Source organism: Ammospiza caudacuta, chromosome 13, assembly GCF_027887145.1.
Source record: "Ammospiza caudacuta isolate bAmmCau1 chromosome 13, bAmmCau1.pri, whole genome shotgun sequence".
NCBI lineage: Eukaryota > Metazoa > Chordata > Aves > Passeriformes > Passerellidae > Ammospiza > Ammospiza caudacuta.
The window spans coordinates 14,014,715-14,038,783 of NC_080605.1; the positions used below are offsets into that span (position 1 = coordinate 14,014,715).

At 47.4% G+C, this 24,069-nt stretch overlaps 1 protein-coding gene across 2 annotated transcripts in view; it reads left to right on the top strand.

Moving 5' to 3' along the window:
* The window catches only part of GNAO1 (G protein subunit alpha o1), a 139,272-nt gene that overhangs the window by 111,817 nt on the left and 3,386 nt on the right, over window positions 1–24,069 (top strand). The window contains exons 5-8 of one of the 2 annotated variants that reach the window (XM_058813253.1): window positions 3,001–3,129; window positions 3,863–3,992; window positions 12,135–12,288; window positions 16,207–22,480. In XM_058813253.1, the coding sequence (XP_058669236.1) occupies window positions 3,001–3,129; window positions 3,863–3,992; window positions 12,135–12,288; window positions 16,207–16,394 (601 nt within the window). In that variant the 3' untranslated portion in view covers window positions 16,395–22,480. Of the gene's footprint in view, window positions 1–3,000; window positions 3,130–3,862; window positions 3,993–12,134; window positions 12,289–16,206; window positions 22,481–24,069 lie in introns of those variants that run through there. The other variant, XM_058813254.1, reaches the window with a different exon arrangement.

Genomic DNA, 24,069 nt, shown 5'->3' on the forward strand with positions numbered 1-24,069 from the left:
GAAATGCTAGAGGGTTACTCATGCACTCACAGACCTTCTAACCTTCCTTCAGCTTTTTTTAACCCTTGCAAACCTGGGGCAAGGCAGGCTGCAAGTAAGAGCTGATGTGTCATTTCAGATATGCTTCCACTCCAGTGTACAAACCCTGGAGCTGGGCAATGGAAGAGCTCTGGTGCCAGCACCACTGACGTGGAAGGGGGAGCTGAGCTCTCACTCCATGGCCTCCAAAGTGCTCTTATTTCTGCTGGTTAAACAGATGCCAGCTTCTGAGGGGATTATGTGTCATGGAGCCTGTTGGCTGTGACAACTAATTATCTCTCACAACAGTTTGGCCTTGAGATTTTCAGCTCAAAGGGCGTAGCAGCAGTGCTGCCGTCCTGCACCATGTGTAGCAATTTGTCCCCACTTGGGTTTCCCTGTCACAAAGAGGTGGCACCCCCAAAGTACCCCATCCTCCCCCTGCTCAGGCTCACACCAGCTGGGCCTTCCAAGCAGCACAGACAGGGAGCACCAGCACTCCAGTGAAACCTCAGAGATGCTTCCAGCAGGAACCCAGGAGAACAAGCAGCACTAAAATCAGCTCAGCATCCAAGCAGCAGCCTGGCTGATCCTCCCATTCCCACAGCTGGGTGTTAGTGTGGCAGCCATGCCATGGCACACTCCTCCAGCTGAGCTTCACAGGCTGCACACACCAACAGGGTCCAGCTCAGCTGTGGCCAAAGTGCAGGGGGAAAAATATCTGCCATAGCCTGAGTCTCTTCCTAGGGTAGAGCAGCCAAAGATTTAAAGAGGTTTGGAATGCAGCCTCAAGAGGAAAAGAAAATTCCCCCTCTTACACCTCAGCTTTTTTAATATCACCTTGAAGTTCCTGAGGAGAGGCTGAGTCTCTGAATACCAGCACTGCAGAGCTGCCTCAGTCTGCAGGCCCTGTGAAGAGATGCAGCTGTCTCTTAAATAACAGCAGTTGACACCAGTTGTGAATAGATGAGTGATCGTGGCTTCAGCCATCACAGCCCAGGATCTGATTTCAAATGAAGCCCCATTCATCCATCCAGTGCCCATCACAGGGTTATTAAAGGAGCATCTGTCACAAAACCACAATGCCTTTAAATGCTTGAAAAGGGCACAACAAAAATAAGCCTGCTTAGCTTATATACTTTCCTCTGGGTGACGTGGTTCTTAGAATTGTTTAGGAAAAATAAATTATAAATATGATGGGTCGGGAAAATACATTATATGAGCAGGGTGAGGTTTGTGTTTGACCTTAGTGTAGAGTTTGGCTGTTTGTTGTTCCAGGCCTGTGGGGTAGGCATGAGAGACAGTGACAGGAGTTTGTTGGGTAGCAGAGAGCACAGCCCCAGCTCTCAGGTGTCCTGCTCCAGAGCCCTGGCTCAGTGCACTCCCTCCAGGGCACAAATGGAAAGCCATTCCTGGTTTGGATGCAGCAGGGATATCATCTCCAGCAGCCGGTCAGGGCCAAGTTCAGGCCAAATGGGATGTGCTATGGCAAGGCAAATGAGAGGGATTGGTGTTTGGTTACTCATCAGGACTAAATCCATGTTCTGTGTTTTAAAAAAATTGCATTTAGCTAAACTGAAAGTCAAGCATAGACATCATGGCTGTCTTGAGTGAATGGTTCCAGCTCATACCATCTCACACTCACCAGCAAACTCTTACCTGAGACAACAAAGTCTTTTCCTTCTCTGCAACTGTGCAGCTCCTCTTAGTACTTTTTATTCTCTGCCTGTTGCACTGGGCAAAGCTGCCATCTTCTGGCACCTGAATAGGTGCCCTCCTGTCCTGCCAGAGCAGGTCACCTCCTGCCCCACTGCCTCTCTGGGTGACATCCAGGCACAGGGATCAAAGGAAAAGATCACTGTTCATGCACAGACATGCTCTATTATATTCACAATATATTGAAAGCATCTCAGAGCATTAGATTGATGCTCCTGGGGCCAGAGGTGGACATTTATGCCCTGTAATGCACATCAAACCCCTTTTAAGAGAAACTGGAGTGTCTGTGTGCAGGCTTAATGGTGGTGAGAAAGACTGTACTGTGTGATGCTGGTCTGTGTTTGTAATTCATATTAAATGGTAATCCAAATTCTTCTTTTCTTTATAAATTGTTTTTAAAATTGTCTTGAATGTGGATGGAAAACTGGATTGTGGTCATATGTGCAAAGATGTTGGGTTCCTCTACACAAACCTTTTATGCCAAAAGACAGGACTTCCTACCCCAAGTTTCAGCCTAGGGAGGCATTGCCCATGTTCATAGATTTTAAGCCTAAAGCAGAATAAAGTTACATATTTTAAACTGTCCAAGCATTTTAGAAAGCTAAATCTCCTCTCTGTTCCCCCAAATCCCCAGTTTGTACTCCCAGATTATCACCATTTAAGTGGAGTCCTGGATTCTTTCCCAGAGCTGCATCTCATGCAGCCCCAGCCCTGTGCTGGGTTCTGAACTGAAGCAGTGACTCACCTGAGCAGATTCATCTCCCTTCATCTGAGCTGACTGAAAGCCAGGCCTGGCATGGCCCTGCTCCCTCCCAGCACAGAGAGGCATGGCCAAAGGGGACTGGACCTGTGTGTTCTGGGAGCAAGACCTGCATGCTGCAGCCTCTTATCTGAATAACCCTGGCAGAAAAAGGTTTTGTGTACAGAACCCAGCACAATGGACTGATTGGGACCCTTGTTCCTCAGGGAATAAAAATAGCAACTTAATATTAAAACTGTGTATTTTCACAGATTGCAGGCAGGACCCACAACACACCATGCTTAATTTCCTGCCTTCAGTTCCCTATCAGATTTTATGCTTAGCTTACTGAGGTTTGTTTTTCCCCAGAATAGGATATTTTTTTGCTTTAGCTACAATACATTGAGCCATGAAAAATGAGATTGAAAAAGATTAATAGGAAGCTGAAGGATCCATCTGAGATTGACCAAGATTAATGTGTGTCTTATTCTTAGCTGTTTTCTTTTTCTTTTCCCTTCTTCTCTTAGCTACCTAGACAGCTTAGATCGAATTGGAGCTGCAGACTACCAGCCTACGGAGCAGGATATCCTCCGAACCAGGGTCAAAACAACTGGCATCGTAGAAACCCATTTCACATTCAAAAACCTCCACTTCAGGTTAGTCCAAAATTGTACAGTAAATTTTCAGAACAACTATTTATCACATGGTTTCCCTATAGTTCCTAAAGAAGAAGTTGTTAAATTGTTGGTTAAGGCATGGACAGCTCCCACAATGCAGAAGACACAGCATTTTGGAGGGTCAACAATATGAAAAGTTTGGCAATCCTGTCTTGAAAGTCACTGCCTGTATGATAGAAGCTCATGGCAGCTTCTTCTAACCCAAACAACACCTCTTTGTTGGAATATATAATACAAGACTGACCCCCAAATCTGATCTAACCTCATAAATGTAAGAATATTTGGCCAGATCTTTTCTCTTAAGTGGGTCAGTCACATGTAGTTAACACAATACATTGACCCTCATGATGCCGTCCAGTAGAGAGAAGAGGGCACAACAGCAGAAAGCCACACACAAACAGTACTTAGAGCATATAAAAGTCAACAGTGTGTGGTCTCCACCTCTACTGCCCCTTTTGGACACAGCATGCTGCTAAGGCTCTCCCACAGGTCCCCAGACAGTGTGGACAGATACAGACAGATCCCTGTCTGTAACTGCTCCTCCTGGCTCTCCTTGGCTGCAGGCTCTGGAGAAGACCGAGCTAGCAGTGACAGACCCACTGCTCTGTGTTTGGAGCCCCCCAGGACCCAGGTGGTCAGAGAATGCCCACAATGCTCAAGTTCCCTGGCAGTAGGCAGGAGCGGGTGGTGATGGTGCTCCCCTGTGCTGCAGGCTCTTCGATGTCGGGGGCCAGCGGTCAGAGCGCAAGAAGTGGATCCACTGCTTTGAGGACGTCACAGCGATCATCTTCTGCGTGGCGCTCAGTGGCTACGACCAGGTGCTCCATGAAGACGAAACCACGGTGAGTCTGAGTGGGTCCTGGAGGCCCCAGCAGCTCTGTGTGGGACACTGCACAGCCATCAGCTCCTCAGAGATCACCGAATGCTCCCTGGGGTGCTGCACTAATGTGCTTTTGTCCCCTTGGCTCTGAAATCCTGGGGAGAGCTCTCCTTCGCATTCCTTGGTACCGAGTCTGCATACCCAGGTAATGCTTCCTTACACTGGTAAAGGCAAAGGGTTTGCTTCTCCTGTCTAGCCAGCCTGTGTTCTCAAAATGCATTACAGGCACCCATAACCAGCAAGAGGATAGAGCTGGGTGTATCCCTGTTTATACAGGGAAGCAGTCAGGCCGTGGTGCAGAGGTGCAGGACAGCAGTGCACGCCTGGGGCTCAGCCCAGCAATGTAACCTATTTCCACAGGCTACAGAAATTCATTTTCCTTAGTGAGAATGGAACTGTTTAAGTCCTCAGGTAATTTGCTCTAGGAGAGATTTTATGACTTCCCACTGTGACATTAGGCTCAAAATACCATCTGGAAATAAAGCTGGTAAGAACCTGTGTGCTCCCAGGTATTAGAGTGTAATTAATACAAGTGAATTGAATATACAAAAAAGGATGCAGTAAGACTCATTGCTGTATTCTGACCATTCATTCAGTATGAGGGGATGCATGATGTTTTTGGGACTAATGACAACTGCTGTGGGCACCCAGTCACATTTCTCTAATGAAAAGGAATTGGAGGCCATACTCAGACTCAGTAATGATTTCATAGGTGCCCAATCTGCAGCAGCAGCATGGAGTGCTTGCTCCTGCCAGCTCTGTCTTTCTGAGGCTTTTTATTCTCCTGCTGGAAAAGATGTCAGGCTTGCAGAAAGCTGTGGATGAGGATGGAATCAAGGGAAATATTGCTGTTAAGGGACATTTGTCTTGTCCCAAAAAGACTAGGGGGACTGTGGTTTGTAGCTTCTGAGCCAGGTTTATGAGCTCTAGCAAACCCTTTGATGAAATCATCCGGTTGTTTGAATCATATTGATGCCAGAATTCTGGATGATATTAACATTACCATTCACAGAACTGGTAACAGCATGAAGCTGTGTCAAGAAGTTTAGATTGGAAATTAGGAAAAGGTTCCTCACCCAGAGTGTGGTCAGGCACTGGAACAGGCTCACCAGTGAAGTGGTCACAGCACCAAGCCTGAGGAGTTCAAGAAGCATTTTGAGAATGCTCTCAGGCACATGATGTGGCTCTTGGGGTTGTTCTGTGCAGAACCAGGAGTTGGATTGGATGGTCCTTGTGATTCTGTGATCATGACTGTGTCTCCCTCCAGACCGACTAAGACACACTCTACATCCTGTCATGTCCACTTATTTATAATCCCCAGTTGTCTCCTCCCTCTGACCCTGGCCCTGATATGTTGAAGGATGCTCAGCCCTCTAGGATTTACTGGGAAGGAACCAAAATCGCCTGACATGATTTGAAAAATCCAGCCATTAGCTCAACACTATAGAGCTCTGCAGCTGGGCAGCAAAATCAGCCAGGAGACACAGAAGAACACAGAGGGAGAGGGAAGGTCCAGGAGCAGGGAGCAAAGCTGTGATCTGAGTAGAGAACAAGGTGCTTGGGGTAAGGATAGCTTGGATTGTGACACCCAAATTATGAAGCCAAAGGCAGCTTTTAATACAGGTCACCTTTGGGTACCCTGCCCATCTACACACGTCAGAGGCTGTGATTCAAAGCCATGGAGCAAAAATGGAATGGCCTGAATGCCAATGCCATTTTTTAAATGTCAGCCTTTACTCTGCTCCTCTGAACTGGAGGTTAGAGCATCTCTCCTGGGGAGAGCCCTGCCAGTGATTGTCCCTCACCCAGCCCCACGCCAGAGCCAGCTCAGCCTGCCCCCTGAAGTGCCACGCTGCAGAAACGGGGAATTATACATCTCCAAGTTTCCCTTTGCAGCAAGAGAGCAGCCTGGTGCAGCTCTGGCACAGCACTGACATTTGCTTGCTATTTCAGTCCCTGTTCACAACACATTTTGGGGGACGCTGAGCAACAGGAGGGCAGAGGCAGCTGCTGCTCATTAACACATTCGGCGTAAGCGGCGAAAGCATTCGGCATCGCCAGGACGCCCCTGCCTAACCCAGATAAACAGCCCTGAGCAAGGCCAGTGCACAGGAAACAACACTGGGGTTGGATCTTGCCTGCCCTATTGTATCCCCATCACAAATGGGAGGTGGAAAACGTGGCACCCACAGACCCTGGCCCCTCCCAGGTGATTTGAAGGAGAAGCAAACACTTCCCCCAAGCGTTTGCCCCCTCCTTGGCAATGTGGTGCCTCCCCAGAAGCCCAGCAGTGGAGCAGCATCTCCTCCTCAGTCAGCTGATTTGCTGCCTGCATCCGTCACATCTGCCGGCTTGCATGACGTCAATCAGCTTCTATTGCTTCTCACTTGGAAAACACAAAGAGGAGGCAGCTGAGAAAGTGAGCTGGATGCTGCTCCTCCAGCTTCATTTTTTAGAGACACTTACTACACTGGCAGCTGTGTTGAGCCACTGAAGGTTTGGGGGCTGTACAGATGTCTCCATGAGTATGAAAGGACTTGGAGAGAGCTTTCATTGCTGGCATGGAGCCATGAGAGGGAAAGAACCTGACTGCCTATCAGGGTCCAAAAAACCCCTTCCAAATCTGGGTGCAGAGAATGACTTTTCCTCCTGCACTCAGCACCCTGTTGTCAACGAGCACAAGGTTTCACAGGGGCTTTTTGCACTTCTGTAAGTCAAACCACACTTCAGGTGGAGAAAACTGCATTTCAGATGCAGTCAGCATCACGTGGACCAGGAACAGGCTGACCTTGGTAAGCTCCAGGTGGGACAAGTATAGGGTCAGCTTGTGTCACTGAAAAAAGCTCACAAACAGGTTTATTGTGAATCCTTTCCAAAGAGCTGGTTAAACAAGGCTGGGTGAAGCACTCTCTGACCTGTCCCTGCCCTTAAAATTGAAACACAGCTCTGTGCTTGTAAAGTTGTTTTGTGGGTTATTGTGCTCTTTGTTTTAAAAGACTGAGCACCCATCCTCCAGCAGCAGCTAAAACAAGATCGTTGTGTTTGAAGCCATCCCTGCTTCTTAAGGCCAGGCAGGCTTTTATAAGGGATGTATTTTCTCTCTAATTCTTTGTCACAAAAAGCCACACAGCAGGAGTCGAGGAAAGCAAGCACTCCCCTATGTCCAGATCAGAAAGACATAAAGAAAACAAAGAAAACTTTCTGCATCTGTGATTTTCAGGCCCTTACACCCGTAAAGATCACACTTTTCACAGAAACTCCCAGTACTGCTGAATCCAACTTCTCCCGTTGCTTCCAACACCTTATGCTGCTGTTGGCAAATCCAAACTGTGTCCCTGAGTGCCCAGCTCCCAGTGGAGAGGAACAAGGCATGAGAGAGATTCAAGCAATGCCTTCAGCAGCCCCATTGCTGCCAGCCACAGCCCAAGCCAGAGCTCACGTGGCAGTGTGGTACCCTCTGCCCAGGCCATCCAACACACAAGGCACTGCCCTCAAGGAATTACACCTGCCTGTGCCTTTACCAAGTCCTTCACAAGGACCTGCCAGGCTCTCTGTCATATTTGAATTCAGGGGGAACATCCTGCTTTAACTGGCAGAACACCTCCCTGGATTATGTCTTTGCATAACAAGGCTGTTTCATCTCATTTGTGACTGATCTTTTTGTTTCATAAGCTGAAGTTACAGAAGGAAAAGCCTCAGCTCTGTAATCTGGGAAGAGAGAGGGACAGTCATATCACTCAGTAAAACTAGAGAAGATGATTCACAAAGGTAGATTTCCATTGTTCTTTCTAAATAGAATTCCTATTGGAATTTTTTCAAAACAGCAATGGAATGGGACCTGCCATGGGAACTGAGACTACTCTCTGGTTTTTTACCTTGCAAATTCAAAGGAGTCATGGGAAGAGAGGGAGATGTTGATGCTGCACATTGCTGCCTCTGAAGCTAAGATATTTAGGTCAACCATATCTAGGCAAGACATGCAAGCATTGTTTGTGTCCCTGTTGCTGAGGATGGGATGGGTGGGAGGCTCTGTGCTGGTAACCCTTGGTGCATTAGTGTTGGCCTCTTGGTTTGTATCACACTGCATGACCTGGTTACTGTGCTCTCTCTGCTGTCACTGGACAAGGAAAATGGAATTGCAGTGCTCAGAAATTGCCTTAGGAGTGACAAAGCAAGCCAAAGTGGCTTGGACATCTTAGGAAATATAAGCAGGAGGGGGAATATGGAGTTGCTGTGCTTAGGATAACCATCAGTGTCCTTACAGTTCATGTGACAGCCAGCACTTAATCACAAAGGAAAACAGAAAATATTGAATCAACTGGGTGTTGCAGAAAACACCAGGTCTCCTCCCATGCTCTGGTAAAAAAAAAATGGTTTTTGTAAGAGTGTTTCTGCCTGGACAGAGTCTTGACTGCAGCATCCTTTCTCCCTCATGCTGAGTGAAAAGCTGTTTGCTCTTCACATCAGTGATGGCTGTGCCATGACATCTGATCTCAGCTATGAGCAATTCTGTCTCTTGTCCTGTGCAGGAGAAGTTAACTGGACTTTGAATATGCATGGGTGAGTGGTTACTGCTGTGTAACATGGCTGTTGGAGCTACTTTTCTTGTTGGGGTATGAAATATTTGCCAGTGTAAGGATTTGAAATACTAATTTTGAAATGGGAAGTGATATTAAGAAATGTCTGAAGAGCTCTTCCCTTAATAAGAGACCCAATATAAAGTGAGAAAAAGCAGCATGATGGGTCCAAAAGCAGGTGAAATAATTTGTGTCACTGCATCTAAAAGTATGAGGAGTGTAATCTTTAGTGCCTCCTAGCAGAATAGGCACATCTGGTCCATCACAGCAGAAAGGGGCCCCAGCCAAGTTCTAAGGGACTAAACTGATCTTCCACTGTGGATTTACTGGGAGGAGGGGGATTATATGGGGGATTTAACTTCTTATTCCTCCTTTAGCTGCAGTCTGTCCTTTTACATATGGTACCCAGACACTGCTTCCTCATCCTTGCCTCTGCACCTGGGTCTGCCTGAGCTGTTGCAGGGCTCCTACAAACATCTATTGAACTAGTAACAGTTGGGGAGGGAAAGAAAAGGGAGATAGTGAGGATTCCTGATGCTAGCCAGCACCAGGGCAGCTTGTGTCCATGCATGGGCTCCCAGAAGCCCTTCTGAGATGCAACAACATTTCCCATATGGCATCCAGGTATGGCAACAGAAGCATCCGTGCCTGCTCACCAGAATATTGCTCACCTTTGCCACACACAGAAAGCAATTTATGGCTATTGAATAATGTCATCTTCTGGCTTTGGAATAATGTATCTTCTCTTTAGTATGGGGAAGGAAAAGATGGATTTTAAGACCAAAACATTTCCCACGTAAATAACGATGAGTGGCAGAGTAGTTCATTATGTTTACTTGTCTGATTGACAAAGCTAGAGAGAAAATCAACATGTAGAGATCAGAAAGCCAGGTCAGACAGCCTTAGGAAGCTTTGGACCTTGTTTCTGGAATCTGAAAGGAATAGAGGTCATTCAGTGTAACCCTCATGTTCTGTGGGATGTATTGGTTTGTGCTGTGTGTATATGATTCTGTGATTCTACATTCTGGTTACCACTGAACACTAATAGTCACTGTTTGTTGGGAAAACAGACTCGTCTCCAAATGTGCACTAATGCAAATTTATCAAACTGGATCAGAGAAGTAGGAGGACTTCTTTAGGATCCTTACCCAGCTGTACAATTATAGAAAAGTTGGCTTCACCTAACCATGAAGCCAGCTCAGAAGTCCCCAGCTTCTGTTTCTTAGACAAACTCATTGTCACCCATGGTGCTCCCCATGCCATGGAGAGCAGTTTCACCCTTCTGCTCTCCCCCAGGGCTGTGCAGTGTGGTGGCCATTGCACAAGGCTGCCCAGGTGTTTGATGGCTGCTGTGCATGAGCTGTGGGTTTGGCCCACGAGAAGCATTCCCATGTTTCTCCACACTTTAATTTAAATCAGCAAGAATTATAAAAATGTCATTTAAAAAGTTCTGTGAGGGACTCTGCTTTAAAAAATGGTTAATTGTATTCACTTTCTGTTCCCCTGACCACATTCCACTTCATTCTCTCCTCCCAAAGGCTTTGGGTATCCAAGGATCTCCTGCACAAAACCTTTGTACACCAGGTTTCCATGTGGTTACAATTTTGGCACCACAAGTAGCAAAGGGGAGCATTGCTTCAGGGACTCCCACAGCAGCCAGTACCAAAAGGGTTAGCAAAAACCAGCCCACAGGCACAGGGTGATCCAGATAAGCAATGTGTTGCAACTGAGACCCAATGAGCAAATGCATTTTTACGTTTGTGTGTGATCGCGTCGTCTCCGTGTGTCAATACAAACGGTGGGGAAATGTGTGGTCATTCAAGACAAGGCACAGCAAATCCCATGTGTCCTGTTTCACTCTGGGCTGAATCAGATGTTTCTTTCATCCATGGAGCTTCTTCTATCTATATAAAACATTCAGTAGACGCTAAAGCATATCAATGAAAAGGAATGTGTTAATCAGTGAAGTGCTGGGCTCAGCTTTATGCCAGCACAGGTGTGAAATGGAGTGGGAGAGGGGTGAAGGCCCCCAGCTGACTCATGTACCACTCCACATTCCCAATCCAGGGCTGGGGGGAACAGGACATGCTGCACCCACCCCAAAAACCCTCCCGTGCAGCCCTGTTCTCTCCAGTGTCCCCGTGGTGATGGCTGTCACTGGTTTCTTACGCGCACTGGCGGGTTTGGGGAGCGCAGCCCCAAGGAGATCCCGCTGGAAAAGCTGAGGAGCCGGTCTGGTCTGTACCATGCTTTGCCTTTGATAACCCCTGACTCTTGGGTGTGCTTCATCCTCACCGCGCCTGCTCTCTGCGCTGCCCGGCTCCCGGCTGAGAGACGGCCAAGCGACCGGCGTGCGCGCTCCGGCGTCGGCCTCGGCGCCAAACGTCGCCAGCCTCGGCACCACCACAGCTTTTCCTCGGCCGTCTGACCTTATCTAGCCAAACAAAGGCCAAAAAATGAGCATTTGAGAGACCAACCAAATTTGGCAGGTATGAAGCTTCTCTTGAACCGAGAAAAAAAAAAAAAAAAGAAAAACCGAATTGGGAGTTGAAAGCAGCGGGGAACATGACACTTGGTTGACTTTGCCGTGAGCTCTTTCCACCACCATAAACCCATGTGGCGGACTTTGCAACTCTCTAACTGGTCTGGTTTTTCCATTCCTCTTATCTCTCTCCTTTTCTGTGTCCTTTTTTGCATGACCTATAACCAAAAAGCTGACTTCTCGTTGTGCGTACATTTGGATGTATGGCTCTTCTGCTAATCTTCTTCTAGAGGCATGAGCTAACATCAGTGGTAGCTGCCTGACTTCTAGTCTGGTTGTTCTTAGATGTTCTTTGTTATGTTTTTCCTTTTTATACTATTTTCTCTTCCTTTTTCACTTTTTTCTTCTCTGCAAGACACTTTCTGTTGAGCCGTCTTCCAAGAGAACTAAAACCAAAAAGTTTAAAAATTAAAAACGCAACAACAGAAAACACTAAACAAAATAACAAAACCAGTCAAAGGTCACGGCAAGGTCATTTCCAAAATTATGTCACCTTGATGTCTGCTTCCAACTCTAGATTAATTCAAGGATCTACCAGTCCTTGGTTAATGTAACTAGTTGTGTGCCGCACACATTCAAGAAAGTGGAAAAAACATTTTAGAAAAATTATTGAAAACATTTTAGAAAATCTGCATGAGCTACACCAACACATAAATCTGATCAAAGGGCAAAAATAATTCTCCATCCATGCATGGTGCATGATGATTTCTGTGAGCTGGGATCCTGTAAATTAATGTTATGCAAAATCAAAACAGCTCTGTATTGTTAAATGCCCTTAAGTTACTAATTGTATGTCAAATGTAACAGGGATTGCATCTGTGTATGTATATGTTCAGCTGTATGTATACATAAATTTATTATGTATATTGTAGATTTTCTTTTTTGTTGCTTTCCTCCTTAATTTAGTTGTTTTAGATTTCCCTACATGTTGAACATCCCTGAGTCGCTGGCTTTGGCCTGATGTGAACTTTCCTTTCTATTGCAGAACCGCATGCACGAGTCTCTGAAGCTTTTTGACAGCATCTGCAACAACAAGTGGTTCACAGATACATCTATCATCCTGTTTCTAAACAAGAAGGACATATTTGAGGAAAAAATTAAGAAATCTCCACTGAGTATCTGCTTTCCTGAGTACACAGGTAATGAGAAATGTGGCTCTACAGGAGTGCTTAGCAAAGGGCCCCAGAGCTCTCCCCAGCCAGGCTGATGCTGTAGTGTATCGCAGGCAACAAGGCTAAAGATGCAGAGCTTCAGCTCCCATTGGCTTCACTACAGGTTTTACTTCAGTAAGTGCCAAAGCATCAGCCCCATCATGGTCCACTTAAAGCAGGAGGATGACTTGACCACCACCAGGGTGGGCCACCACCACTGATCTACGCCTCACCAGTGAGTTTGATGCCAAGGCAGCACCTGCAGGTCTGGGGCCACTGTGCACTCCCCAAACCCGCGTGCACTGGTTCCCTGTGTCACACAGGATCATAAACCTTCTTGCAGGTCTCTCAGAAAGGTGCAGTGAGTGTAACCCTTGTAAATGGGTGACAGGAGACCAACACACAGGGTTTGTTAGCCTGTCCTCAGCTGGAGTACAGCTTTGTTCTTTCATACCCAACCGTGCTCCCTTATGGCCACAGAAAGAATCCCTCTGCAGTTCCTGGCCACTTTCTCCACTTCCAGGCACTGCAGAGCTGTAGGATCATCATGATCCTGGAAACATTCATGTCCAGGCTGGAAGGGGCTATCAGCAACCTGACCTGGTTGAAGATGTTCCTGCTCACTGCAGAGGGGTTACATTAGATGACCTTTAAAGACCCCTTCCAACCCAAACCATTCTATGATTCCATGATTAGCCTTCTAGTATGCAGACAGGAGGTCTCACAGCTTGGCTGCTTCAGCTCAAGCAATACATTTTCATCACAGCAGTTGAAGAGTCCCCAGTTTTGTCCTCAGGTTTGCCGACATCAAGCATCTGGACATGAAAACACTTCCAGTTAAAGGCAGGTAGAAAACAAGATGTTTCATATTTGATCTTCCCACACCTCTTAGCCCATAGTACAGGCAGAGGAGAGCCACAGTGAGCCATGCCCTGAGCTTGGCTGGGGAGAAGGAGGCCTTGGTGATCTGTGGAGCTGAGAGGAGGAGCTCTGGGATGGGCAGTGTGCGAGAACCCCCTGCCCCTGCTGCCTGCCTGGCATCTGACCCACTAATGATGGGAATCCATCACCCATGCAAAGGCTGCAGCTGCACCCTGCTGCTTCCCTCTGCATCTCCCAGCTTCCACAAACCCTCATTACCATTCTGAGATGGCACAAAAATAAACTTTCATCATCATGAATTATTTAAACTCACCGGAGACATCCAGATGAATCAAGCCGACAGACAGAGAAGCCAATCTCTTTGTCAGGAAACACAGTTGTGAACCAGGAGCACCAGGAGTATCACGGTTCTGGGCAGGCCAACAAATTATTACCCAGAGCTTCTTATCTCTGAGCACTTGATTTTCCATCGTGAATAGACAAAAGTGATCCCTCGTTGCTGCTTTGGGCTGAATGGTTTGTGGCCGTGGAGCTGAACAACTCCAGCTGAATTCAGAACATCTGCAGGCTTCCTCTCCAGGGAAGATTTTGGTGTTTGTCACACCAGCACATTTCAGCCATCTAGTCACCTGCTTGGTCCAGACAGAACCTACATATTCCCAACATATTTGTCTGAAAAGATCTAATCATGGAAATTTTAGTCTTTACAGCTGAGCTCACAATAATGCCTACCCCAAATTTTCCTCATTGCAAATTAGATTGCTGCTTTTGATGGCTTGTAGAGCAGCTCATCATCATCTTCTTTATAGCAGTGCTTGTCTATACTGGATGGTTTCTGTCATGCCTCTTCCCTTCCCTTTTCTCAGTGAAGCAAACCTTCACCTCTCACTCCTTCCTGATCACATTTTGTAGATCTTTGCCTCTGGTTTTGTAGATCTTCACCGCTGTCTCCCAGAAACCTCAATCTGAAATAACATTCTCACAGAACTCCTGATGTCAGAGAGACAGAACAAGAAGGAATGTGATTTCATTTATTCCTTCCCAAGCTATCCCAGCCCAAGAGGGAAGTTCAGTGGGGAAGGCAGACATGGAGCAAAGCTCTTGGCTGATTAAACAGAGGAAAACAAAGCTTCTGTCTGGAGCACTTCAGCCACAGGTGAACCAAACCAATCTTTCCCAAGTCTCTGGGCACCCCAAAGGTGCTCTAAATCCCTTCAGGATGATTTTCTGGAAGCTCACAATAACAGAGACCCTCAATAGATCTCCTGTCTCTCTTGTGTCATCAGAAGTCTGACTGCTGAAAGTCCTTTTACTGATCCAACAGGGATCTGAGGTGAGGAGTTGTCTCACCCCCAGGTGTTCAGCAATGCTGTTATGAGTTAGCTGTGCTAACATTCAGCCCAGGCCTTAGACCCAAGCACACACTTCAGTCTGCTCACCCCTGCTTTGCTGGCCACAGCCCACAGGATGAAACCCTCGTGGCCTCATGAAAAAGCAACATTATTAGAATGTTGCCCTGGAGTTAAAAAGAATTATTTTATAAAAGCCTATAAACTGAACAGGCAGACTTTCAACATCACAAGTAGGTTCCACAAAATGCTTTTAATGAAATGAAATTTCTGATGTCCATTAGTTCTGCTGACAGGGAATTATTAGAAGACTGCATCCACAAATTTGCCTGCTGTTTTCTGGAGCACTATTTCCATCCCCTTAATTCACTCATGCTTTTAACTAATCCACAATACTTAGTAAAGCAGCAGCAGAATCCACAGCTTGATTTAAACCAAGCTAGCATTAGTGATTCCCTGCTCTCCTAGACAGAATCAAGCATCTAAATCCTCATGTGTTTGAACAACCAACTTCCTGTTCATAAAATAACCTGCTGCTTGTGCTCAGCATGTGGAACTGATTCTTTACACAACTCTCCATGCAGGAACCTGCTCCCAGAAAAAACTTTGCTTCTCTTACTTCACGCTTATTCTCAAGTCCCATGATCTTTATGAATTTGTGTCTTTCCCTAGCAGTGCATGTGTGTGCAAGTGGGATTTCTCTGAGCAGCTTCCACCACAGCACATCTCCAGCCCCACTAAACTTCTCTAGCAAATAACAGCATTTCCCATCAGTAAACCATCATGGAGAGAAAGGAACCCAAAAGCAGCAGTTTTACTGTTGTGGAGCCTTTTGGGGGTCAGGCAGTGCCTGGCAGCGCCAGCCAGAGCCTTCACCAGCCTTAAGGAGGTGCCCAAAAGGAGCTGTGTGCGTGAGCAGGGTCAGAGCTGGCGAGAGAAGAAAGGATCTACTCATTTGCATGACTTCTTCTAAGCTCTATTTACCATAAAATTTGAGGGTTAATGAGGTTCGGTACAGATATCTCTATATATCAAAACAAGAAACTCTTCACAGTGTGATTTTAGTCACGGCTGTAGCAGAGAGTACTGCAATCCTAATTCCTTTTTAAAAAGGGACATTGTGTTTCAGTCTTTTTGTTGGGATTTGGGTTTTTTTTTTTGAGAAAAGCCCATTTTGCCCTGTAACAGAGGCTGGATCTTTTAATGTCCTTTTCTCTTAATGACTTAGGGAAAGGAGGGCACAGCTACCAATACTGCCTTCAATTCATGTTAACTCTTCCATCAAAAACTGAAGCTTTAATTTAAAAAAAATCTAAAAAAGGAAAAAAGCTAAGCCTTTTCCCTAGGTCAAGCACTTACTGAATTTCTTCTATTTTTTGTCACCACGATATGGAATTTCTTCTATCATAGCCTGTTTAACACTCAGCTCCCTCATCTATTTCATCTCTATAAACAGCAACTCAGAATAAAAATACAGCTGAGCTGACAGTCAGGGAGCATCTCCTGCCTGGCAGCAATCCTAGCTGGTAGCAGTGCCCATCCCTGAGATGGAGTGAGGGCACCTGGGCTGCAGCAGCTCCCCGCATCCCACGAGGGCTGTTTGCAGGCACCCTGCAGGCTCCAGGTGATGGGGTTGCTTTAATCTCCTGTTTCTCCTTTCCCTGGCTCTCTGTAGGCCCCAACGCTTTCACGGAGGCGGTGGCGTACATCCAGAGCCAGTACGAGAGCAAGAACAAGTCGGCCAACAAGGAGATCTACACTCACATCACCTGCGCCACCGACACCAACAACATCCAGTTCGTGTTCGACGCCGTCACGGACGTCATCATCGCCAACAACCTGCGGGGGTGTGGACTCTACTGAAGGCCCTCCTCCTCCTCCTCCTCTTCCTCCTCCTCCTCCTCCTCTCCTGGCACCGCCTGGAGCATCCTCCGCTCCCGCGGACAGGTCCTCCCTTTCCTTGGTTTTTCCTCCTCAGAAGATGACAAGGAAGAAATGCATAATTCCCTCCTCCTGTCCCAGAAAACTCTGCAGCAGCAAGTTCTGCTTTCCCCAGACCCATTTTATTTTATTTTGGTTCATTTTTTGGTTCATTCCCTTGCTGCCCCATTCTACTCCTCCGTTCCAATTCACAGTGTTGTGCAGGGAGCTAACGCATTTCCCACAAAGTGCATTTCAACTGCCAAAAGACAAAAATACTTCAGTTTTAAAGAGAGAAAAAAAATCAAAGCCTTAAAATACTGGTCAGGAACAGTGTAGTTTGGAACCAAAATTTCTATTTTGCCTTGAAAATTAAGTGATATTGTTCATTCTCCTGGTTATTTGCCTTTTTTAAAAAACGCTACTCCTTTGGGAAGTGCTAAATACAACCTGACCATTTTGAGGGTACCTTACAGCTCCAGTTCTGACCCCAGAGCTGGAGGGTTTGGTGTTAAATGCAGCTACCATAGCTTGGATTTGTACATTCTCCTTTTTTCCAGACAGCTATTTGAACAAGTAAAACAGCCATATCGAGTTCTGCTGGTGTCTGAGTAACAGGGACACAGTAACAAAGCCTACTAAGCCTTGTCTAAAAGCATTCATTACTGGTAGCAGTTTTACCTCAAGTTTTTCAAAATTAATGATAAAATTTATCTAGTGGTTGCTGTAACCCATTTCTGAGGCACTTCCATGGGGGCCATGGAGGCACTGAGCTGGGATCTCTGGAATGTAGGCAGTGAAGATGCCCCAGGAATGGTGTCCTGATGGAGACTCAACACTCAGCGGCATCCTGACAAGGAATCCAGCCAGGGGACCTTTCCCACAGCACCTCCCAGCCTTAGTGATTCAGCAGAGGTGGTGCTCCTGCAAACACACAGCATCACTTTCCAAACTTCAGCCTTGAAATGCTGAGGAATAAAAAATATTTAGCCCTGTCTTCTTGTAGGGAGAGTCTGAACATCAAGTGCCTGAGATGGGAAAGGTGCTCTGAGAAACCTCCCCATGCTTGGGCAGCAGCAAAGTGTGCAAGAACCTCGTGGCCCTTCACTGCCCCTTGGGCATCTGAACCCCTTGAGAAGCACAACCAGGTGCTCTGAGCCTCCTTGGCTGAGCACAAGCCAGTGGCTTTCCTGTGTCACCTCCTGCCTGAGTGTCCCAGAGACAGCTCCAGGGTTGGTGTCTCCGGTCAGGGCATCTCTACCAGGATTGAGATGGATGGTTAACACTGGCAAAGGACAGCAAGAGATGGAGTAGGAAGGAAAAGTGCAAGGGAAGGAAGAAGGAAGGGGAAGAGTGAGAAGGATGAGGGTAGCACCCAGCACAGCAAAACTGGGGCCTCAGAGAGGACAAATGCAGGTGGGCTGAGGTATGTGTGGCCACCACCAAGAACTCTGGGTGCTGCTGAGTCAAAGGCAGAAGGGAGTGTGAGAAGTGGGGTGTCACCTCTAGGGACATGCAGGGACTCTTAGAAATCCACTCCAAAAGCTTGTTAGTTGCCTGGGTGAGACAACCACCTCTGAGGTCCCACTCAGGGCCCACCTCACCTGGAGGCAGGTGGGCAGTGTTGATCCATCCCTGCCTCTTCTCTGCCTCTCTTAGAAGTCCATTATCTTGAAAAACATGAATCTTTGCAGGCTGGCCAGAAGTTCAACTGTTCTCTCTTAGGAGCCTGAGCTAGGAGTGGCTTTCAGGTCTCAGGAGGTCTCCTCAGGGCTGTGGTTGAGAAGGACAATATCTCTTCTCACTGTGCTCATTTAGGAGAGAGGCTGTGAGAGCAGCCCCGAGCAGCACAGCCCGAAGGGAAGGGGCCAGGTGAGAGTCAGTGTGCAGGAGGCAGTGACAGGAACACATATGGTGGCACAGCAGGGAGAGGACAGGGGGAGAGGCTTAGGGATGCTTTGAGAGACAAGCTGCAGAAGAGAGAGGAGGCAGCTTTTGACAGCAGGAAGGATGGGAAGAGAAGGGCACCTGGAAGCCAGAGCAGAGTTCCCATCAGGGGCTGTGCTCTGCCAGGACAGTATTTGTGGGACATTTGTGACAAATCCCCAGCCAGGGATGTGAGCAAGCAGGGAAGGCCTGCAGAGGAAAATGAGGTATCTGTCACCCATCCAGCCAGCTACAGCCCAGCATGGCAGGTAACTGCCAGTAACCCCTAGAGAGCATTAAATGATGCATTTGCTATTGCGCAGCAAGGACCTGCTGCTGCTCTGCTGGGCACTAACAGCAATAACACAACTCCCTGCCTCCCCTGCTCCGGCACAAGCCAGCACCCACCTTTCTCTTCACCATCTCAGCCTTAAAATGCCTCCAATGACATCAGCTCCTGCAAAGAGCTGGCCAAAACCAGGAGCTCCTCCCTGCTCCTCTCATACCACAGCCCACCCACACATCTGTCTGAGCCCCAGCAGGAACATCCAGCATCCACGTGGGTGTTGTGTCAAATCAGGGCAGAAAAACCACACATTGGTTACATTTGGTACCTACACTGTGTAACCACTGGGCCCAGAGTGATGATGGCTGGTGCTGGCAGGGATGCAGGTCTTTTATTAAGCTCTATAAGAAGAGTTTGATCAGAAGCACTGGAGTTTTGGAGATGTTCTGTTCCCACCCCTTGCTGTGAATGATGTTTTAGCCAAGCAAATAAGTAACAGAAGCCGTTCCCAGGGAAGGCAGCACCACACCAAGACTTTGTGAGCTCCCAGCATAAAGCACACAGGAATATTTTTGTAAAGACAATTTAAATTAACCTCAAACTCTGCCAAATGCAGTCAAGTGGCCAGTGCTGGCTCAGTGCACTTCTACTGCTCCCCAGGCTGGATTCAGGTAACCCATTCCCAGCTTTGGGAGGTCCAAGCCCCTTCTGCTGCCCCAGCAGGTCCCTGCCACGTTGATGACCATCAACAGCTGGTGCCCCATGGGGAGAAAAAGCAGAGGAAATGTTGCCACAAAGAGCCTCTTCTTTCATTTTCTTTGGCACATTGTGTGTCTAAAGCTTCATCTCAGCTGCTGACATTCCCTCCCTCACACGAGTGTCATGAGGATTCACTGACAAATGCTGGAAGCAGCCTTTGGAAGATGAAATGCTTCCAGTGTTAAACACTACTATTTCTCCTGCTTGATGGCCGTGTATAGATCTTTGTCTGCAGAGCGCCTGCCAAATCATTACTCATTGCTGGCTTCTGCATCCTCTGAAGCCCTTCCTGACAGATGTGCCTTCTGCAGGCAATCTTCTGCCCCATGCTTTTTCTAAACACCAGCAATTCTTGCAGCAGTTGCCTAAAAAGTATCTTTAAATGCATTGCCTGCTTTCAAAAGCCTTTTCTTAACAGCTCCTTGTGCTTTGCAATTGCTGTGCTCTGAATCCAGACCCTTGCAGGTCCAGAGCTGTGTTTGTTTGCAGTCTCCATGTAGCAGGGACGGTGCAACTGGTACAGCTGCATCAGAAATCCTACCAGGGCATGGAGAATAGATTTTAAAAGCACAAAATGGAAACAGCTATGTATACACCCTGCTGCCCTTCAAAGCTAATGTGGAAATTTGCAAAAAAAAAAAAAAAAACAAAAAAACCAAACAAAAAAAAAAAAAAAACCAAAAAAAAAAAAAACCAGCCTGTTTTCTGTTTTGGGATGCAGAAGGTTTTTAATGACTCAGGTCACTGTTCCAGCAGCAGAAGCATCCAAAGGGTGTCAGCATTGAAAGCAGCATTAGCAACTCGTGATGAGCTTCAGACAGCAGCAAAAAGAAAGAAGGAAGCTCCCTGTTGGCTTGCTCCATAGTCAATGAGAGGGTTGGTGTGGAGCCATGAGACCACAAAAATGCAAATAGCTTTTTTATTTAAACAACAATTTCAATGAAATAGAGAAAGCCACACAAGAAAAGTCTTGCAGCGCTGCTGGGCTGAGCTGCAGAGCTCCTTGGGAGGATGCAGTGGCTGGGCTGGCTGGGAGAAGGAGCAATAACCATGCCCAGGGAAAGCACACACTGAAATGCAGCACAGGCTGCCAAAGGCAGTTGTTAATGGTGCCCAGAGAAGCCGCACACGGTCTGGTTTGCGCGGGGCCGGAGCGGCGCTGCGGGAGCGCCCGGCGGGGCCATCTGGCACTGCTGAGCCCCGGCCCTCCCTGCACGGCCACAGCCCCACGGCCTGCCCACAAACACTCCGACTACAGCTCCCAGGAGTTCTGTACTGGAATTAGCTCCTTGCCTTCAACCACCTTCCCTGGATGGCCAGCCAGCCTGTCCCTCCATGGAGGGGACAGAGCCTGCCGTGCCTCCTCTATCGATGTGATTTTGTTTCATAGGACGCTGAAAGTGTTAATGAGGGCAGTCTTTAATGTACATTGAAACATATCTGGTGGGTTTAATCTATCATGGCATGAGCCCAGTGCTTGCCTGCAAGGGAACAGACCTTGTTCTCAGTCCAGGAGTGCAGTCTCCAAGAGGTCAGGATGTGACATAGAGGATGTCCTTTTGCCAGAAATGCCCATGTGCCCAGCCTCACTGTGCAGCTCAACAAGGCACACATCGCCCCTGGGGGATTTGCAGTCAGGGCTGGGAAGGGGACCAACCCTGCACTGTTAGTTTGTGTGACATGTCCCAAGCCTTTTGTGGTCACAAAGTCTCCTGGAGCCAGGGAGAGTTGCTGAGTTCCTGGAAGAAGGCTGACCATCTGTCAAGTCAATTAGAGAAGCTTAGTTCCAGTGTGCTTGGGTGTTTTCATGGTTTGTCTTCAGGCTTCCCACCAAAAACTCCACACCCATTTCCAAGGAGACTAAAGCACTCATTAGTGATCTGACACTGGGCATGTCAAGGTCAGTAGAAGTGGTGTTACTGAGCATCACCCTGGGCACCCAGAGCCATCACTCAGTGCATCCCCAGTGCACACACAAGAAAGCAGAGACGTGGTCCAAGTGGCACAAAATTGCAGACCACTGTCTCACCTCCACCTCCCTGCAGGAGAGAGCAGGCAAACAGACCCCAAGGCTCTGAGACTCCAGGGTACTGTGTCATTCCTGAGCTCCAGCACTGACACAGGGTAATTGATGCTGACAGATATGACCTATATAGTTATACTGAGAATATGTATTCTATGGGCTATGGGAAGGGACTTTGCACAGGACCACTGATGCCCCAACAAGCAGCCTGTGGGATCTTTATTTGTGTGCAAACACAAGCAAGGGCAGCTCTTAAACACCAATGCCTTAGTGAGAGGAGGACCAAAGCCTCCAGCTGGCACCCTGCAGGCAGAGGGAAAGGGAGTTGGATTCAGGAAACAGCCCCATCTCCCCAGGAGGACAGCACTGTTCATGGACACTGGGTGCAGTAGGCACAGGGAGGAGAGACCAGGAGAGGAGGTAGAGGGGCTGGGAGCTGCCTGGATGCTCACTGCCCCGGGCCCTCTTCCACCCAGTGTCCTGGAAATTAAGACCCAGTCCTGACTGTAGTGCAGGCAAGCAGCTCCAGAGCTAAAGCTGCTGCTCCAGGTGGGGAGAAGAGATCATGGCAGGTAAAACACCATTTTCAGCAGTGCCTGAGTCTCACCAGCTTTTCCAGTGCTGGACCAACCCGGTGGTGCTGGGCAAGCAGACAGGATTGTTTAAGCACCAGCCATGGCCCTGTTAATTAGCCCAGTCCCTAATTTGTGCTCCTCAGCCCTGTTCCCCCACCTCGTTTTTCCCACTTCAGCTCGACAAGGGAAGAGTGACCATCACCCTGCTGCCTCTGGGCTCCTGCTCCCCAGCACATTCCCAGAGGATCACCGGAGGCCGTCACCATTTTCCTTTTGCTGGTTCCCGCTGAATCATTTCTCCTGCATGTTTGATGGCCCAAACTGTATTAACTGTAATTTTGTATGAAGAGTGACTGTCCATTGGTTTAATAGAGCATTAGTTATTGTAATAATTTATTGGCTGTTGGTAATGTATTTATTAGTTACAAAATGTTAATAAAGTGCCAGCTCTTTTCTAGTGTGAGAGTGGTTTTATTGTGTCTCCCTTGAGCACATCCAGCTTCTCAAACTTGTGATTTCACCTTATGGCTGCTCCACAAACACACAGCACAACACACAGCACCAGCTGTCTGCCAGAGCCTCATCCACCTGGAAATAAGGACTCCAAAATGATGTAACCAAAGGATACTTCATTTTATGTAAGTATTTGGCAGGATTTTTTTTCCTTTGCCCACCAGAGGCAGCAGCAGGGCAGAACATCCATGCTGCCCCACCTTTTCCTCCATCACATCAGTTACAAATCCTTCACAAGGCACAAGCTTTGCTTTTCTTTGTGTGAGCACAAAATCAGAAGATCCACTGCTGCTTCAATTCAGTAAATGGTGTGTTCTCCTCCCTGCAGTAGCACAAAACGTGGAGCATCCCTCCCTCCCTTTCAAACAATGCTTGAGCCAGTTTGTTCCTTTATGTTTAAACTAAAGATCTTCCATTATTTGGGGCATAATATAGAAGTAATGAACTTGAAGAAACCGAGAAAATTTTCTACAAACCTCAGCAAAGGAAAATGAACCATTGCTCCTATTGACTTCACCAAATTCCAGTGATGTGGCTTCAGCTGGACCCATCCTCAGGCAGGAATTTCCACATGGCCCATCCTGTGAATCAGACAGAACTACAGGTCAGCTTTGAGAAAAGTAAATGGCTGAGAGGGAAAGGATTTTGCTTTGTGTATTGATACTGGGGATTTTTAGAACTTTCTCCGGAACACCATCCTGCTCAGATTCTGCCTGGGTGTTCAGAACCCTGAAGTCATCAGGGTTATTTTGCCTGAATGGGAATTCTCATTTCCCTGGGCAGAAGCTTTATTTCAGCTGCTCTTCTACCAACACCATCGCTTCTTTATTTAATTAAATACATATATAGGACAACAATGGAGATGAACAAGGAAAAGCCCATCCTGATACTCCCCATGAAAATCTCAAGACCCAGCAATTTTGCAACAAACACAAGTCAAGAAGAACCACATCCTTTGGTGGCAGTTTCTGTTTTCCCTATGAATAAAGCCTTTTTTTAATTTCAAGATAAGGATCAAATTGAAGTCCCAAGGCTTTGGAAAGCGCCTGCCTGGCATCCCCAGCTACTCTTTGTCAAGGAACCGACAGTGCAATCTCAAAGCCTTTCAAGATGAAATCAGACAGCTGCTAAATTTTGCATGCAAAAGCTACCGTTGAAGTGGAGCTAATAAAATGACTCACTAATAAAACATTCATGGAAAACTCCAAAATGTGTAATTGGGTCATCATTTCATTAGCAAACACACGTGTTCTCGGGGATTTTGGTGAGTCCAGAGCCCCCTTTTGCTGTGCCTCCAAAAAAGGGGTTGTGGGGGGATGTTGTGGGGGGGTGTTTGCTGCAGAAGGGTTGCCCACCCACTGCAGAGCCTTTCCAGGAGATTTCCACAAGGCTTTTGTGAGCAGCTGGGTCCCCATGTGAGCTTGAGGCAGTCGAGCCAGAACTGGGGGGCTCAGCCCCCAGCAGGGGTCACAGGGAGGGGCAGCAGCTCCAGATTTCAGCAAGCCCTGGGTCTGCACCAGGAGCTGGGTACAAACA